At 45.9% G+C, this 20,223-nt stretch overlaps 1 protein-coding gene across 1 annotated transcript in view; it reads left to right on the plus strand.

Annotated features, from left to right (window-relative positions):
* Positions 1-20,223, plus strand: part of TMEM233 (transmembrane protein 233) — a 126,845-nt gene that overhangs the window by 57,442 nt on the left and 49,180 nt on the right. Inside the window, exon 2 of the mRNA XM_073582848.1 lies at positions 15,699-15,833. Within this exon, the coding sequence (XP_073438949.1) occupies positions 15,699-15,833 (135 nt within the window). The remainder of the gene's footprint in view (positions 1-15,698; positions 15,834-20,223) is intronic.

Here is a 20,223-nt window from a genome sequence, read left to right on the forward strand (position 1 = left end):
TTTTGTTTTTTCCTCCTTCGGTGACTCATTCATAACAGGGAGCTATACATCGACTACCCACTGCCAGGATTCACCTGAACTGGGGAGTCGGGGATGGCCTTGTTGAGGTCGGCTAGATGGAGGATTTGCCTGCAGACGTCTTGCTGGGAAATGACTTGGGGCCCATGTTGTCTGCATTCTCGGTGGCCCCTCTGGCTGAGACCTATCCTGTGACCACTCGGAGACAAGCTCGAGCTGCGGAGGTGGAATCACACTCAGAGGAGGCCCAGGTAAGACATCCCAGCCCTGCACGTATTCCCATAGCCAGACACATTTCTTGGGCCACCCCAGATGAATTTAAGAGGGAGTTACTTGAGGATCCTTCATTAGAGGGATATCGTGGGAAGGCACAGGAGGGGAGAGGAGTACTGGAAGGGGAACAGTTTGTATGGAAGCAGGGACTCCTCTACCGGATCACAGAGCAGCACCACACAGGGACGAGCCCCACTATAAAACAACAGCTGGTAGTTCCCAAGAAGTATAGGTAGGAGCTACTGCGAATCTCTCATGATATACCCTTGGCCGGGCACTTCGGCGTCAGTCGCACCAGGCATCGTCTGACACAAAACTTCTTTTGGCCGGGGGTAACCTATGATGTTCGTCAGTACTGCCAGACCTGTGACAGTTGTCAGCGCATTGGCAAGAGGGGGGATCGATGCAAGGCCAAATTACGCCCCCTCCCCATTGTGGAGGAACCATTTAGCCGAGTAGCGGTCGATCTAATAGGGCCGTTAGCCTGATAGGGAAACCATGATTCTATGGGGTCCCTTCATACCCTCATTCTCATACACCATATTTTCATATTACTATAAAATTAGCTGACTGCAGAAATCAACTCTCACCTTAATCTTGTTATTCTGTGCTCTTACCTCTATGACACCTATGATTCATGCATCAGCAGATCCACGTAGCCCTAATGAGTACAAAGTCCTGGAAAAAGATAGATAAAGGGGCTATGAACTCTTAGTAAGACAGGTTAATGAGGGTAATATTAGAGTATTGTATAACAATCAAATTGCCTTAACCTTTTCTGGAAATTCCCGAATGTATCTAATAATTAACGGCCGAATACAATCTGATTAGTTATAGAATATGAATATGATTGGTTTCAACCAATCATGCTTACTCAGATTGTCCAATGAAATACGATGATGTAATGTAACCGCCTACTCAAATGAATATATAAGCTACCCATTAAATTGACTTTGTGTGTGACATCCTACAGATACATACTCTGTGTCTGTGTGTGTTTTGTTCACCGTTACTCGAGTAAGGCCTCAATCCAAAATCTGGCAACCCTCCAGCATATCGATCTCCCATTGAGAGATAAAGATCAAATCACGAACTCTTCAAGCCAAACCCAGTCCATCCGGGAAAAAGTATATATTGAAAGTGGTAGATTATGCCACACGGTATCCAGAGGCAGTTGCGTTACCTAACATACTGGCAGAGACAGTGGCGGCCGCCCTGCTCCAGGTTTTCTCACGGGTTGGATTTCCCCAGGAGATTATCTCGGACCAGGGTACCCAGTTTACAGCAGAGGTGACCAACCAACTGTGGAAGCTGGCGGCGTAAAGTCCATTAGAAGCGCCCCGTACCACCCGCAAACCAATGGGTTGTGTGAACGCTTTAATGGGACATTAAAACAGCTCATTGGGACTTTTACCAGGACCTACAGGGACTGGGAGAAATTCCTGCCACACCTCCTGTTTGCATATCGGGAGCTGCCCCAAGAATCCACGGGGTTCTCCCCGTTCGAGCTGGTATACGGGAGACGGGTAAGGGGACCCCTAGACTTAGTGCTGGAACACTGGGAAGGGGATGGCCTCATAGAAGGGGTACCTATTGTACCCTATGTGCTGGAATTCCGGGACCGCCTACAGGAGCTGACTCAGGCTGTACGTGAGAACATGCAGGCGACCCAGCGGCGCCAGCGCATATGGTACGATCGGAGGGCCAGAGAGCGCACTTTGGAAATAGGACAGAAGGTCCTGGTGTTAGAGCCCACTAAGCAGAATAAGTTTCAAGCTGCATGGCAGGGGTCCTACCAGGTAGTGGGGAAAATAGCCGACACAACCTATAATGTCGCCAATTGTGACGACCCCAGGGTTATCCGCATGTTCCACGTGAATATGCTGAAGCCCTACCGGGAGCGCCCTGAAGAGGTAGTGGCCATCTGTGAACCTGAAGCAGAGGATTTAGCCAGACTTCACTTGCCGGATGTCTTAGGGGAAAGGACTCTAAAACATGGGACCAGGTACACTTGGGTGAAGACCTAGGCCCCCGGGAGAGACAGCAGGCGGAGGAGTTGTTGAGGCAGCGACAGAGGATGTTTTCAGGGAGACTAGGGTACACTCGCCTGGCACAACACAAGGTTGAGACCCAGGATCAGACCCCCCTGCGACAAAACCCCTTCCGCGTCCCTGAGTCTGTACGAGAGGGGATGCGACAAGAGATACAAGAGATGTTGCGTTTAGGGGTCATTGAAGAGTCAGTCCCTGGGCATCCCCCGTAGTGTTAGTGCCCAAGAAGGATGGAACTACACGTTTTTGTGTAGACTATCGTAAGCACAATGAGAAAACAGTGACGGATGCATACCCCATGCCGCGTGTGGATGAGTTGTTAGACCGGCTGGCGGGGGCAAAGTATTTGACCACCATCAATCTATGCAAAGGCTACTGGCAGATTCCCCTTAGTCCTGACGCTATTCCCAAGTCGGCATTTTTCACCCCGTATGGCTTATTCCAGGTTCGAGTTATGCCATTCGGGATGAAGAATGCCCCGGCGACCTTCCAAAGGCTGGCTGACCGGCTTCTGGATGGTCTCCAGGACTATGCTTGTGCCTACCTGGACGACATCGCCATCTACAGTGCGACATGGGAAGAGCATCTAAATCACCTAGAGACAGCATTGGACAGGATCCACCAGGCCAGAATCACCCTGAACCCAAACAAGTGTCATGTGGGCAAAGCAGAGGTTCAGTATTTAGGGCATTGGGTGGGAAGTGGGAAACAGCTACCCGAACCAGCCAAGATGGAGGCCATAGCCAAATGGCCCATCCCACGCACTAAAACCTAGGGACAGCGGGGTATTATAGGAAATTCGTTCCCAATTACAGCAGCGTAGCCAAGCCCCTCTGATTTGACCCATAAGAACCAACCCCGCCAGGTAACCAGGACCTCAGAGTGTAAGGAAGACTTCCGCCAACTAAAGGACGTCCTCACCAATACCCCGGTATTGGCCGCACTCGATCCAACTAAACGTTTCCGTGTTCATACAGACGCTTCTATGTTTGGATTGGGGGCAGTACTGAGCCAAGTCGGGCCGGACGGCCAAGAACACCCGGTAGCTTACCTGAGTCGGAAACTACTGCCCCGTGAAGTAAACTATGCGGCCATCGAGAAGGAGTGCCTGGCGGTAGTATGGGCACTCAAGAAGTTGTAACCATATTTGTATGGATGACAGTTTTCCCTCCTAACGGACCATAATCCCCTAGTTTGGCTTAATCGGGTCTCCGGAGACAACGCCAGATTGCTGCGGTGGAGTTTAGCCCTACAACCTCTGGACTTCACCATCCACCACAGACCCGGCAAACAAAATGGTAACGCCGATGGACTAAGTCGACAAATGGAACTTGTACCAACCCCATAAACTTCGGTCATCCCCAAACCGATCCGTTGAGGATCAGACTGTGTATGCCGATCGTGTCGCTGAAAAGGGGAGCCGTGTTACGTGTTACAGAACCACTTAGCACCCAGAATATGTTGTGCAGTTATATGTATGGATAATAGGTTGTATGTGAGATGCATGTCCCTAATGCATCAGCATTCCCCTTTTATCCGCCCTCCCCCCACCTTTGTAATTTCCACAGTAAACATTGTCAGGCTCCGGCCACCTGCGGCTTTTGTAATGCATGTCTGGCCTGCCGCTTTTCTATTGGCCTGCCCTCTGTATCTGTGTGATATATTCTGTGTCCTGTGAGTAAAGTGTCAGACTGGAAATACATGGAGAAGCAGTGATCTTTTATATGCGCCCATGTAACCCAGGGATTCCAGCCAGCGTCATTCATTCAGACTCCAGCCAACGCAGAGCGGACCTCCGAAAACACAGGGTGGTACTGAAAGAGGTACCCCAGCTTGGTAGACCCCATTACAGTCCGCGCTCAGAGACTGCATCCTGCCGACTACGCCAAATGTGGTACTAGCAGGTACGCAGGATGCAGTGACGAGTCGCGAGAAGGTTTGGTGCTTTTGGTAATAACGTTTATAGGCCTAGAGGTGACTTTCCTCATGCTCGGCCTGACCGACCAAAAGGGGTAACAAGGGTTGCCCTCACAGGGGCTCAATACCAGTAAACACAGAGTAGATCTCAACTACATCCGGCGAGAGCCGGTCACTATAGGGCCGCGGTATGGCCAACTACGGATCCTTAACTATATAGTCAACTTAGCCATCCTGACGTCCCATGGCGTTCTGGATGGTGGTTCTTCAGCGGAGCAGCCGCTGGGCCCAGCTGCTGAAGAGTTGGTGTAGTCTTCGAGCGTTCTGCCGCAGCCCCTGGACAGGGCCAAGAGACAGTGATGCGGGGTGGCGGGTAACAGGCCACCTGTGCAGCTAGCAGCTGCGACGGGGAATCAGCGGCAAGCAGAGGCTCGGCTCCTGCCACAGATCGGAGAGGGACAGTGGTGGCCGCCGACAACACTGGGCTTGCCACGACCACGGGTGAGGACAGAGCGGCTGCGGGCAGTGGGAGAGAGGCCCCAGCCGTGGGCTGGAGTGAGGCAGCAGCAGCCGCTGGTGTCCGCGGGCAGGCCGCAGCCGCGGGTAGAAGCGAGGCGGCAACGGCCGCTGGTGACCGCGGGCAGGCTGCAGCCGCAGGCTGGAAGAAGGCAGCGGCTGCGGGCTGGAAGAAGTCGGCGGCGGCCGCTGTTCGATGTGGGGCGGCGGCCGCTGGTCGACGTGGGGCAGCGGTTCTCGGACGGTCGTCTCGGCGCCGTCCCACTGGTGTCCAGGGGAAGTATCTCTCCTGTCTCTTGCCTCCTTCCTGGCTCTGGTGAGTCGTTCTGGCTCTCAGTCTCTCCCACGATCTCCTGCTCCTTCTGTCTCGTTCTGCTGACTCCCTGTGACTCTTGTTCCACGCCCCTTTTATATTGGCTCCTCCCCAGTCCACCTGTCAGTCTCCACGGTCCGTCCCTGAACTCTGTTCCCCGGAAACAGCTTCCCTCGGAACCCAGGTGACTGTCCCCTTGGTTCCGACCTGGACACTCGACGGGGACCCTCTCTCCCACACACGCGCTAAAGTACAGCATTGCCGGCCGGCAGGGGAATTGGCTCCTTTGCCAATTCTGGAAAGACAATGGACTCATTTGTCCATGGATTTCATTTCAGATTTACCGTTGTCTGACGGGATGGCTGATTTTTGGGTGGTAGTCGATCACTTCAGCAAACAATGCTGAAACTCTCTCTAAACTGTTTATTATTCACTAGATGGAGGTCCGATGCTAAGGCGGTAATGTCACGATGGGGGCAGGCTTTCCAGCGCTGAGAATCTCTCCCCCAAGTGCTCACCCACCTATCCACTCTCTCTTTCCCCATGTGCTGACTTCTCCCATCTGTGTTCTGTTCTTTGACCTGTCTACCCCATATGCTTTCCCCCTTGTCTGCTATCTCTCTCCTTCCTATATTGTGTTCTTCCCTCATGTGCTGTCCCATTTGAGCTGTCTCCCCCCTGCGCTCTGTCTCTCTCACCCCTATGCTCTTTCTCTCTCTCCCATCTGCTGTTTTCTCCTCTCATGTCATCTCTTCTTTGACCTGTGTACCCCATGTGCTCTCGCAAAAGACAATACTGACATTACAGCAGGAGATTGCAGAGGTACATTTGTGAGGTAAAATATGGCAGTCAGTGAACTTCCGCCGCTTGGAATTCTGGGATCTGGCACATCTGGACGGAACAGGATGTGAAGACATTACAAGGTAAGTATATATTAGATGTCGTACTTTTGCATGGGATTCCTCTAAATATAATATCGGATAGGCATGTACAATTTGTCTCTAGATTTTGAAGGGATTTTTGCAAAAGATGGGGGATTGATTTGTCCCCTCTGCTTATCACCCTGAAACTAATGGTCAGACAGTGAGGACAAATGAGTCTTTGGAGCACATTTTAAGATGTTTTGTTGCCAATCAGCAGGAGAATTGGTCATCATTTCTTCCTCAGATTGAGTTTGTCTTTAACAGTCAGGTTAATAAGTCCACGGGAACCTCTCCGTTTTTCTGCAATTACGGGTTTCATCCTCATCTTGGTGAGTTCTCCAGAATAAGTTCTGGATGTCCTGGGGTGGATGTCACCATTCAAGAGCTGGGGTATGTCTGGAGGGTTAAAAAGAACATCGGGGTGGCTCAGCTTCGGCAGAAGCGGAAGGCCGATAGGAGGCACTCATCTGGGGTTGCCTTCAAAGTGGGAGATAAGGTATGGCTATCCTCTAAGAATATTAGATTGAAGTTGCCCTCGCTGAAGTTGGGTCCTTGATTCATAGGTACATATGAAATTCTGGAGGTGGTCAATCCAGTTGCCTTCCGATTAAAGCTCCCTCGGTATTTCCGTATTCCTAATGTGTTCCACAAGTCATTGTTGAATGAGTTTATTCCCCCTTTTCTGTCTTCCTCGCCCCCGCCTCATCCTGTGTCTATCGAGGGAAACTTGGAATATGAGGTACAAAGGAACATTGATTCCCAAATGGTCCAAAATTTCCTTCAATATCTGGTACATTGGAAGGGGTATGGACCTGAGGAAAGGTCCTGGGTTCCAGCTCATGCTGTAAGGGCTGATTGGTTGGTCCAGGCTTTTCATCAGAGGTTTCCTGGGAAACCTGGGGGTCCGGTGGCCCCCTCTTGAAGAGGGGGGTACTCTCACGATCTCCATTCTGTACCTGTCTGATATGTTACTTTGTGTAGGGGTTGAGCTGGGTTTGTGCTGCATCATCTCTGTTCACTTTCCTTGAGTAGTCTTCTACTTAAGCATGCTAGCTCCTTTACTCTGTGTCAATCATACACTTGCTGTTGCCTGCGTAAGTCTGATCACTCTGTGCTCTGCGCCTGACCCAGCCTGACTTTGTTCCCTTCCTTGACTTAGGCTATTTGCTTGAGACCTGACTTCTCTTTTGCCTGTTCCCTGTAAACTATATTGCCTTACTGGTTATCATGACCACGGCTCGTGAATTGGATTTTGTCTCTGACTACCCCTTGTTGTACTGTGCCATTTCCTGGACCTGACCTCGGATCGTTTGACCTCCCTTTACTTATCCAGTAAGTAGTATTACATTACTCACTGCTATAGTTTTCTTTCTCTCCATTTTTGGGACTTAATATTACTATAGTGACTCGCCGCACAATGGCCTATTGAAGTCATATCTATCTGTTAAAACGCTGCTGAAATCCACAACAAATTTGCAACATGTGCATGTATCCCCAGGAGGAAAGATGTGCCTAACATGCTTAACACATTATATATTGTCTTGTATGTGCTATTTTGATCATTTTTGTTACAATTTTTCCTGACACCTTGACCACCAGAGTCTATCTGTTGGAAGTTTTCTTTAGGGTGGAGCGTTTTTGGCAGTTCCTTAGACCTAAAACATGCACCCACATGAGGCCACAAGCTTGCCCTTTATGCGTTGGAGGTGCTGGTTTTCCCTGTGGCAAATGTGCTATCGGTATATGTGTTTAGCACAGCAGGGGGTGTGATCACAGACAGGTGTATCCATCGGTGCACAGCCAACATAGGGAATCTAACATTCATTAAAATAAACCAGGTGTGGATCTCACAGGATTTGTCCATACCTTTGGTTGACTGGACAGCTGTGTCAGCGTCAGCCAGCCAGTGCTCAATTTGCCATCGGTTTGTTTTGCGTGCTTCACCAAAAAAAAACCCAAAAATTAAACTGTTAGCTACCTCTTCCACCTACATTGCCACATCAACCTCAACCTCTTCCATCTCCTCCTCCATTTGGACCTCCGCCCCCTGGTGTTCTAGCTTGGTATTTATTTTTTTTTAATTCTATGTTCTTTTAAATCAGTTCCCTGAAAAAAATACACTGTTGGATTACTGCTTACTTGCATCTTCCACCTACACCACCACATCAACCTACTTCACTTAGACCTCCACCTCCTGCTTCTAGATTGCTATTTTTAGTTTTTTAATTCTATGTTGTTTTAAGTCAGCTTCATAAAAAAAAGTAAAAATAAACAGGAAAACAGTGCAAAATGATTCTTCTCTTGCCTACTCCACCTACACTGCCACATCTACCTCCTCCACCACTTGGACCTACACCTTCTTGCTCTAGATTGCTATTTTTAGCTTGGTTAATTTTAGGTTGTTTTAAGTCAGTCCCATAAAAAATACAAAAAACAAACACAAAAACAGTGTTAAATTACACCTCCTATGCCTATTCCACCTACACAGCCATGTACACCTCCTCCTCCACTTGGACCTACGCCTCCCGATTCTAGATTTCTATTTTTAGTTTTGTTAATTCCAGGTTATTTTGAGCCAAATCCATAGAAAATAAAACTAAAAAACATGAGGAAAAAAAACCAGTGTTGAATTACTCCTCCCTTGCCTACTCCACTTAAAATTACACACCCACGTCCTCCTCCACTTGGATCTATGCCTCCTGGCCTGGTTCTAGATTGGTAGTTTTAGTTTTGCTAATTCTAAGTTGTTTTAAGTCAGTTCCATAAAAAAAAAAAAACCTAAAGAATCACAAAAAAAATTAAGAAGGAAAGCTAAAAAAAATCCATCATCACCTCTTCCACCTACTCTACCTCCTCCTCCAGTTGGACCTTTGTCTCCTGGTTCAATATTACACTGGACACAGCTGTAGTGAGGGACAGCATTAGATTTTGTGTGTGCGCAGTTTTAAAAAAAAGACTCTATGTGATCTCTGCACCCATGTTTGTGATAGTACTGTGTGTACCCAAAAGTTTTTCTAATCTGTAACCATGTCTGTGGGAGTCATGTGCGTGAAAACAAATTTTTCTGCTCTTATGCACCCATGTCTCTGATAGTACTGTGAATAGAAACAGTTTTTCTACTCTTAAGTGGGCTTCACACATAGTGATATCGCTAGCAATATCGCCAAAGCGTCACTGATTTTGTGACGCAGCAGCAATATTGCTAGCGATATCGCTATATGTGACACTTACCTCCGACCGGCTCCACCGCTGACTATCGCTGATTGCGCGAGAACGTCCTTGGCCGTTTCTCATCGGCGGCTTCCTGCTGGCGCCGATGAGCGACGTGTGGACGCGGGCGGGAGGACGTCTTCATCGCCACGTCTGACAGGTAAGTGACGGCCGCCGACCGCTGCTAAGTCGCTGGTGAGATCTGCCTGTTTGGCAGCTCACTAGCGACCATTTAGCGATGCACCAGCGATCCTGACCGGGTCGTATCGTTGTCGGGATCGCTGGTGCATCGCTAAATGTAACGGGACCCTTATGCACCCATATCTCTTATAGTACTGTGCATAAAAACTCATTTTTCAAATATGCAACTGTGTCTATGGGAGTCATGTGCGTGAACATAAATGTTCCTACTTTTATGCACCCATGTCTCTGATAGTACTGCATTTAAACATTAATTTTTCTACTCTTATGCACCCATATCTCTGATAATACTCTATGTAAAAACACATTTTTCAAATCTGCAACTGTATCTGTTGGAGTTGTAGGGAAGTGGACTGACCTATGGACCTATCTGCAGCAGGAAGGTGAATGCAAAATGTGCAACAGAAGTAATTACGTGAACTGGTGTATATGTATGTGGGAAGACAGCTAGAGACAGTGAAAGATGGTAAAGTACTGGGTTTGGCCACTAGGGGTAGACCAAGAACAGCAGGAAAGTGAGACGGTGCAATACTAAAGTTTGGCCACACAAAGGAGGCAGAGAGCAGTCCGAAAAGGGCTTAACAGCAGCTTAAGGCTAGGTAATCACAGTCATGGTAGGCGGAGTTACAGGGGCTCTAGAGGGGAATTCTCAGGGAGGGGAATAAAAAGGCAGAGAGAGTTCCAGAAGAAAGCCAGTCCAGGAGGAGGAGTTCAGCAGAGCTGGAGACTGAAGAGGGAAGAGACAGAGAGGAAGAACTCTGGGAGGGACTGGAAGGAGAAACAGTCAGGGGGTGGGTGGCCCTGACAGGAGAGCCACAGGACAGAGGAAGCCAGGGGATACCAGACGGACAGACTCAGACAGGTGAAGCGCTGTGGTGGTAGGCCAAGGGCAGCCACAGCAAAAGAACCACAAGGGACGTCAATTTAGGAAAGAGAAGGTGAAAGGTACCCGGGCCTGTGTGTACAGAAGCTGTCGCGCTGCTGTGGTCGTCGGGAGGATGGCCAATGAAGAGGACTTATTGAACATGCATCGGTTTCTGTCTCCAGTCTGTTCATGGCAAAAAAGGGACCACCCCCCAGTTGGCACACGTACCTACAGAGTCACGTGCGTAAGCATAAAGTTTTCTAATCTTGTGCACCCATGTCTTGTCTCTGATAGCACTGAGCATAAAAAATAATTTTTCTAATCTGCAACCATGATTGTATGGATGTGGACGTGGCCATCAAGTTCTTGCTTCTTGCCATCTTGTTGTGTTTCTTGTTATATCATATCAGTATCATCTGCTGGAAATGAGTTTTCATTCTGGTCACATACTTCTCTTCCACTGTTCATATGTGGATAGTGTTATTCCATACTGTAAGGATTCCAGACTTTCCTTTGTGCCTGTTTGCTTTTATCCAAGTTGGAGTCTTGTATCTCGCCCTGTCATGGAACTTCCTGTCTGTCCTGTTCTTTAAGTCTAGGTCATGTGTCCCTCCTTGCCTGAGTATTTTGTGCTGCTGGCTCCAGAGCTTCAGCCCGTTGTGCTGGTGAACTCGCTGCTTCTGCTGCTTATTACTTGGCAGTCTTTCTCGCCTCGTTCAGCTGCCTTCCATATCTGTGTACTCCTGGATCCTGACCGGGGTTACCTATTGACCAGAATACTTGGTTGCTGTCTCTTGCCTCAGAAGCTGCTGCGGTCAGTAAGAAGTGTAACTTTATATCTTTTGGACTACGTCTATTGGGCTGTGGTGCGGGACTTGAGCGGGACTTTTCAGCCCTTAAAGGTACTTTTAGAGACCTTCCCCTGTCTACGCTTCTTCTACGTATTATTGAACTCCCACAAATAAGTGCTATACCCACATGTAAGTTATTGCTGGACTCCCTTGCTTAAGTACTGTGTGCATTTCCACTACCCTCTTGCTGGATAACCACGTTTAAGTACTGTATGCATACCCACTGATATCTTTAATGGACTTGCTCGTTTAAGTGTCTCAAGCAGTCCTGTATCATATCCTTTCTGTACTGGTTCTTGTTAGCGGTCGCGTCCCACTATTCAGTTTGCTGTGATTTACTATATTGTGTTGAGCATCTCGTTACATTTGCAGGATTATCTGTGTTAGTTCTGTGTACTTTTCAGTTTGCTGTGATTTACCATATTGTGCTGAGAAACTCGTTACAATTGCAGGAATATCTGTGTAAGTTCTGTTTGCATTTCTGTTTTGTTTAAACACATCTTTTTGTTGCAGCTTTGTTCTCAGACTGGTTTTGTCCCACGCTATCAGATTCCTTAGTACCTACAGAATTGTTACATATACATTCTGTCATGATTTCTCTGCTCAGTGTGTCTGGCACTTAGTGATGGACAGCTCTGTCATCTTATCCTGTGCTGGGGTGTGCTGAGCTGTCAGTGCTTTGATTGACAGCTCGGTTGATCTGTCTGAGACTGGGAGGTGAGCTGTCTGGCCCAGATCACTGCCAGTCAAAAGCTTGTGTCCTCTGGTGTGTGTTCGCCTGATCCCTGTGCTATAAGTTCTGATCTTCTGCTCCTGACCCTCGGACTGTGTTCTGACTACCCATTTGTTATTTTCCCTTTGCTTCTGATCTTCTGCTGCTGACCTTTGGACAGTGTTCTGACTAACAAGGTCATTGTTTTGAAATGGCCATCACAAAGCTCTAATCTCAAATTTATTGAAAATTCATGGGCAAAGGTGAAAAGGCAGGAGCAAGCAAGACGACCTACAAATCTGGATCAGTTATGCGAGTTTTGTCAGGAGGAATGGGCCTAAATTCCAACTAACTATTGTGAGAAGCTTGTGGAACGATATCCCAAACGTTTGACCCAAATCATTCAGTTTAAGGGTAATGGTAGCAAATACTAATGAAATGTTTGTAAACTTTTGACTTTGCAGTAAGTAATAAAAATGCCTTAAAAACATTTTCTTTCATTATTCTGGCATTTGGCAAATATTAATAATTATGGTAATTCTAAGGCCTGTTTCACACTTGCTTTTTTTTGCAGCGCGTTTTTCCCGCAAAAAAACGCATTGAAAAACGCATACAAAAGCATACAACTGCTGCGTTTTTTTCAAGCATTTTTATGAGCATGCATGAAAAAAACGCAGCGTTTTTATGCGTTTGTATGCGTTTTTAGTGCGTTTTTACCGCGTTTGCGTTTTTTTCCAACATTAGGTGGCCCCTCACACTAACCCAAACCATGACTTTACTAACCCTAACCCTAACCCTAACCCTGACCCTGACCCTAACCCTTAACCAAACCATACTTAACCCTAACCCTGACCCTAACCCTTAACCAAACCATACTTAACCCTAACCCAAACCCTAACTAACCCTAACCCTGACCCTGACCCTAACCCTGACCCTAACCCTAACCCTTAACCAAACCATACTTAACCCTAACCCTGACCCTAACCCTTAACCAAACCATACTTAACCCTAACCCAAACCCTCACTAACCTTAACCCTAACCCTAACCCTGACCCTAACCCTTAACCAAACCATACTTAACCCTAACCCTGACCCTAACCCTGACCCTAACCCTAACCCTGACCCTAACCCTTAACCAAACCATACTTAACCCTAACCCTGACCCTAACCCTAACCCTGACCCTTAACCAAACCATACTTAACCCTAACCCTAACCCTAACCCTAACCCCCCTTAACTAACCCTAACTCTAACCCAAACCCCTAAATTCCATGGTTAACAAAAAAAAAACGCATGTGCAAAAAAACGCATACATAAGCATGCCAATGCGCACATATGCGCACCCATAGACTTATATTGGGTGTCTTGCTGTAAAAAAACGCATTGCGCGCGCATGCGTTTTTTTGAGGCAAATCGGACGCACAAAAAACGCAACAAGTTGCATTTTGTGCGCCCGAGCGCATACCGCAAAAAAACGCATGCGCGGTAAAACGCGTACAAACGCATGTGTATGCGCACATAAGCGCATCCCATGCAAAGTATAGGAAAAAAAAACGCATGCGCTATTTAGCGCTAAATTACCGCGAAAAAAACGCAAATGTGAAACCAGCCTAATTGACCTAAAACAGGAAAAGTTTATTCTGATTTCATGTCAGATATTGATAAAAACATGCAAATGTGTCTTTTTATTTACTGTATGTAAACTTCTGATTTCAACTGTATCTGGTATTGACACTTTCATAAAAGTCCAGACTAGCAAAGCATAAAATTAATTAACCTGTGCGGAAAAGAGAAAAAAAAAACTCATAAGATGCGCTATTTCTGGGGTGGCTGAGAGCTGATATTTTTAGCCTGGGGGGTACCAATATACATATCACCTTCCCAGGCTATTAATATCAGCCCGCAGCTGTCTGGCTAGCCTTTGCTTGTTCAATTTTATAGGGGGACCCCATGTCAATTTTTTTCTGGGATTCTCCTTTAAACTAGTCAGTAAAGGCAAAGCAAACATCTGTGAGCTGATATTAATAGCCTGGGAACCTTTATGTCTATTGGCTCCTTCCCAGAAATATAACATCAGCCCTCAGCCATTGGCTTTCCCTCTGCTGGTTATGAAAATTATGTGGGAGTATACGCTATTTTTTTTTTTAATTTTTTGACAAACAGATATTGCATTTCATGCAGATTTCTGACTGTTGCTGTTTTCTTACAGCATATGTAAGTTAATTATGTTAATGATCCTACATAGGCTGGTGACTGTGTGTATGTGTGTGTATGTCTTTATTTAACTCTTTATGTACCATTTTATTAATAAGGGTATCTGGCTTACACCTGTTCATTACTAAATCTCGGGCTTGGTATTATAGTTATTTTTTTTTCCAGTTTAAAAACTATAAAAAGGAAAATGGACCGATGTAAAAGTTTGGCCACCTTGGAGGTTTGTGTGCTCAGGTAACTTTGACCAAGGTTTCAGAAGTTAATTAGCCTGTTGGGGTTATGGATTGTTCACTATCATCGTTAGAAAAGGGCAGCTGATAAAAATTTCCAGCTTTATAAAAACCCAACCTTCTCTAACCTTATCCGAAAAAAACAGCTGCCCATTTCATGGGTTAGGAGGAAGAATGGATTCAATGAAATTTATTTATTTTTATTTATTGTACTCATTTATATAGCACCATTAATTTCACAGGGCTTTACAGACATTATTGGCACTGTCCCTGGTGGGGTATGTCTTTGGAATGTGGGAGGAAACCGGAGTACCCGGAGGAAACCCACGCAAATACAACACCATCTGTAAAAAAACTAAAGTAGAGAAAAAGGATGGCTTCTACAAATGGATAATGATCCTAAACACAAAATTCACAATAGACTACCTCAAAAGGAGCAAGCTGAAGGTTTTACAATGGCCCACACAATCCCCTAATCTGAACATCATTGAAAATCTGTAACTAGACCTCAAAACAGCAGTGCATGCAAGACAACCCAGGAACCTCACAGAATTGGAAGAATTTTCCAGGGAACAATGGATGAAAATCTCTCAAACAAGAATTGAAAGACTCTTGTCTAGCTACAAAAAGTGTTTACAAGTTGTGATACTCTTAAAAGGGGGTGCTACTAGGTACTAACCATGCGGGGTGCCCAATCTTTTGAATTTACAGTTTCCTTTTTGCAATTTTTAAAATGTAAAAGATAAAAGTGGTTTTTTTTTGCCTAAAATACAAAGTAAATGTGTCATCTTTAACTTATGGCCTTTCAGAAATCATTTCATCTTCAACTTAACTGTTCACAATAACAGTAATTTTTTCCAGGGGTGTCCAAACTTTTACATGCCAGTGTACATGATTTAAAATTGAAGGGGTCACTTACTTTATCCCCCTGCATTTTTTTGATGATTACTCAATGTACTCAATAAAAGACATGACACTGTATGTGAATGATTAGTTTAACTAGATTCTGTTCATCTATAATTAAGATTTGGAGTACAATCAGAACACATTTTATAAATCAATACAGAAATGTAGGTAAATGCAAATAATTTTCTTACAATTCTAGATAGCTAGATTTAAGAAACCTGTGTAACTGTTTCAGATCTATCTATCATTTATCTTAGAGGTGGATATACAATAAGTGCAACCTTGGCAGCCACATAGGGTCCCAAGGGGTAATGGAGAACAGTTCTGCCTCCAAAGCAGGTGTGATTGTGCAATATGATGAGCTGTTGAATTGCATAGGACCCATATATTGTTCTCGCACAGGGTCCTCTTCTGTCTGATTGCTCCTGATTTACCTAATTTATTATCTCTTTCTATGTATCAATTAAATAATTCAATTATTTTGTTTTCAATACCACAGGCCTTAAACAGCTATAATGATGGCGATGTCGATGGATCAAGAAGGTTGGGACGAAATGCCTTATACGTATCGATTGCATCTATAATCATTGGTCTACTGGTTATTGCAACATACTGTTTTGTTCATTTTTCAACGGTATGTTAAAGGTTTTTTTTTTTTAAATATTTTAACAATAAGACCCAATGTAAATAAACATAGATTCTGTTGTCATTTTCGCCTTGAGTATAGGTGATTCAGCCTGAATTTCCCTAAAACAGCATTTAGAGTAACTCCCCATGGGGACATAGACTGCAATGATATGGCTGGAGTAACACTAACAATTTTAAAATCTGTCCGACTTTGTTCCTGCAAAGTCAGACAAGTGTAATGCAACAATCCAATTTTTCACACCTAGCATCCGATTTACATCCGAATGCAATGTGATTGCTATCCGACTGCCATGTGATTTTAACATGAGCTGTTGTTTTCAAAGGAAATACTCTTCAAAACACACATATCTATATATATATATATATATATATATATATATATATATATAAAGCTGAGTGTGTGTATGTATCAAGCCATGTCCACTACACATGGCCCCGCCCACTGGCGGGTTGCAGAGAGAAAGTGCGGGACATGGGTGAAGAGCGGAGCTGTGTGTGAGAGAATCATAGAAACACAGAGTCATAGAATCGTAGAGTTGGAAGGGACCTCCTGGGCCATCTGGTCCAACCCCCTGCTCAAAGCAGGATTCGCTAAATCATCCCAGTCAGATGTCTGTCCAGCCTCTGTTTGAAGACTTCCATTGAAGGAGAACTCACCACTTCTTGTGGCAGCCTGTTCCACTCACTGATCACTCTAACTATCAAAAAGTTTTTTCTAATATCTAATCTGTGTCTCCTCCCATTCAGTTTCATCCCATTGCTTCTAGTCTTTCCTTGTGCAAATGAGAATAAAGAATGAGAGCGAGACACAGATGGAGTGCGGAGCTGCGGAGGAATAAAGTGGGATGGCCATATGGCGAGTGGGGCTGTTGAGGGAGATAAACCGGATTACTTACCGGTAATACTCCTTTGCAGAGTTCACGACAGCACCCACTGAGAGAGGGGATCAGTCCCTAGGAACAGGAAACCTACAGAGAGATAAATGCGGCGGTCCCCCTCGCTCCCTCAGTTTGGATTACAGAGAACAAAGAGGAACCGCCATACATGTTTTAGTCAATTTGCTAGGTCAGCGATTCACACCTATACACATTTATACATTTGCTATACATATCTACATATTAAACTCTAATTCCATTTTCCACCACCAAAGAGAACCACGTGTAAACTTATAAATTAAGGGATGGAAGTGAGCGGGTGCTGTTGTGCACTCTACAAAAGAGTATTACCGGTAACGGTAAGTAATCCGGTTTTTTCTCTTCGCCACAACAGCACCCACTGAGAGATTTTCAGAGATAATCACCTGGGAGGGCACACCGTGTTAAGGACCGATCTACCAAAGGCCAAATCCTCGGAGGAGGAGGATAAATCTAGTCTATAGTGACTATAAAACGTAGATGGAGAAGACCAAGTTGCAGCCTTACATATTAGCTCAATTGGGACGTTCGCCCTCTCTGCCCAGGAGGATGATATGGCTCGAGTAGAGTGTGCCTTTTTACCCTGTGGAGGGTCTGCTCCCTTTGTCGAATATGCCATTGTGATTGCATCCCTGATCCACCTGGCCAGCGTGCTTCTCATAACTCTAGACCCCTTTTTGTTACCCTGGAAGGAGACAAAAAGAGCCCTACTCTGCCTCCAGGGACTGGTCCTATCTAGGTAGGCTAGGACTGCTCTCTTCACGTCTAAGGTGTGGAATTTAACCTCCTCTGGTGTTACCGGGTTCTCATAGAAGGAGGGGAGGCAGATCTCTTGGGATCTATGAAACCTAGTAGCTCGTTTGGGAAGATAAGACGTGTCCATTTTTAATACTAGTCTGTCCTGGCTCACTGACAGGAATGGGGGATCTACCGACAGGGCTTGGAGATCACCTACTCTTCTTGCCGAGACTAGTGCTACTAGTAGAGCAGTCTTCAATGAAAGGCATTTCATTGATGCCAAATTTATGGGCTCGAATGGGGCCTGAGTGAAGGCATAAAAGACCAAGCTAAGGCTGGTTTCACATTTGCGTTTTTTAGCGCTGGAAAAAAACGCTAACCTGCGCATGCGTTTTTTCCCCTATCTTTAACATGGGTGCGCATACTTGCGCGCTTGTAAGCGCATGTATGCGATTTTCATGCGCTGCGTTTTTTTGGGGTGTGCGATTGGATTTTCCAGACGCATCATGTTGCATTTTTTGGCCCTGAAAAAAAGCGCATGCGCACATATGCGCACGTTTTGCGCTAAAAAGGGCCATTATAGCCTATGGATGCGCATATGTGCGCACTGGCATGCTCATGTAAGCGTTTTTTTGCATATGCGTTTTTTTTTTTTAACCATGGAATTTAGGGGTTTGAGTTAGAGTTAGGGTTAGTTAAGGGGGTTTAGGGTTAGGGTTAGGGTCAGGGTCAGGGTTAGGGTTGGGTTTTGGGTCAGGGTTAGGGTTTAGTATGGTTTGGTTAAGGGTTAGGGTCAGGGTTAGGGTCAGGATTAGGGTTAAGTATGGTTTTGTTAAGGGTTAGGGTCAGGGTTAGGGTTAGGGTTAGGGTTAGGGTCAGGGTTAGGGTTAGGGTTAGGGTCAGGGTTAGGGTTAGGGTCAGGGTTAGGGTTAAGTATGGTTTTGTTAAGGATTAGGGTCAGGGTTAGGGTCAGGATTAGGGTTAAGTATGGTTTTGTTAAGGTTTAGGGTCAGGGTTAGGGTTAGGGTTAGGGTCAGGGTTAGGGTTAGGGTCAGGGTTAGGGTTAGGGTTAGGGTCAGGGTTAGGGTTAGGGTTAGGGTCAGGGTTAGGGTTAGGGTCAGGGTTAGGGTTAAGTATGGTTTTGTTAAGGATTAGGGTCAGGGTTAGGGTCAGGATTAGGGTTAAGTATGGTTTTGTTAAGGGTTAGGGTCAGGGTTAGGGTTAGGGTTAGGGTCAGGGTTAGGGTTAGGGTCAGGGTTAGGGTTAAGTATGGTTTTGTTAAGGATTAGGGTCAGGGTTAGGGTCAGGATTAGGGTTAAGTATGGTTTTGTTAAGGGTTAGGGTCAGGGTTAGGGTTAGGGTTAGGGTCAGGGTTAGGGTTAGGGTTAGGGTCAGGGTTAAGTATGGTTTTGTTAAGGGTTAGGGTCAGGGTTAGGGTTAGGGTTAGGGTTAGTTAGGGTTTAGGGTTTGGGTTAGGGTTAAGTATGATTTGGTTAAGGGTTAGGGTCAGGGTTAGGGTTAGGGTTAGGGTCAGGGTTAGGGTTAGGGTCAGGGTTAGGGTTAGTAAAGTCATGGTTTGGGTAGTGTAGGGGCCACCTTAAAATGTTGGAAAAAAACGCAAACGCGGTAAAAACGCGCTAAAAACGCATACAAACGCATAAAAACGCTGCGTTTTTTTCATGCATGCTCATAAAAATGCTTGAAAAAAACGCAGCAGTTGTATGCTTATGTATGCGTTTTTTCAATGCGTTTTTTTGCGGGAAAAACGCGCTGCAAAAAAAAGCAAGTGTGAAACTAGCCTAAGGTTCCATGTTGGTAGCTGAGGGATGTGGACTGGATTCGCTCACTGACAAGCCGAAATAAACCTGGCCACCCATTTATTACCTGCCACGTTGTGTTTATATAAAGCTCCTAGAGCTGATACATGGACCTTTAGGGTGTTACCTGAGAGTCTCAACGCTCGGCCCTTCTGCAGGAGTTCTAGAATAGCTTTAATAGGTATTTCGCTGGAAAGATTTGCAGGGTGAAAAGCTAAAAAAAATTTCCATACTTTAATGTAAATCCTCGTCGTGGATTCTTTTCTACTCTGTAGCAGAGTGTCAATCAGATTATTTGAGAATCCTCTCAATTTCAATAACCCCCTTTCAAATTCCATGCTGCTAGGCGCAGGGCTTTGACACAGGGATGGTGACAGGGTCCCTGTGAGAGAAGGTCCCGATGTAGTGGGAGAATCCATGGGTCGGCTATCGACATTGCTCTCAACCATGAAAACCACGGCCTCTTGGGCCAAAACAGGGCTATTAAGATGACCTTCGCCCCTTCTTCCCTTATTTTTCTGACCACTGTTGGCAACAACACCATTGGAGGGAAGGCATAGGCCTGTTGGAATGTCCAGGGTGTTTGGAGGGCATCGAGCACGTCTGGACTGTCCGCTCTGTATAGCGAAGCGAACCTTTCTACACGTCTGTTGGCTCTTGTCGTGAACAGATCTATCTCTGGTCTGCCCCATCTGGCCACTATCATCTCGAAGATGTGCCGGCTGAGAACCCACTCTCCTTGATGTAAAGTTTGGCAGCTGAGAAAGTCCGCCCTGGAATTGTCCACTCCTCTGATGTGGATAGCGGACAAGGAGCGGAGAGGTGATTCGGCCATCTCTAAGATTCTCTCCGTGATAGAAATGAGCGGTCCTGATCGTGTACCTCCTTGCCAGTTTATGTATGCCAC

Source organism: Dendrobates tinctorius, unplaced genomic scaffold (genome assembly GCF_039654945.1).
Source record: "Dendrobates tinctorius isolate UK_male_01 unplaced genomic scaffold, ASM3965494v1 ptg000073l, whole genome shotgun sequence".
Lineage (NCBI taxonomy): Eukaryota > Metazoa > Chordata > Amphibia > Anura > Dendrobatidae > Dendrobates > Dendrobates tinctorius.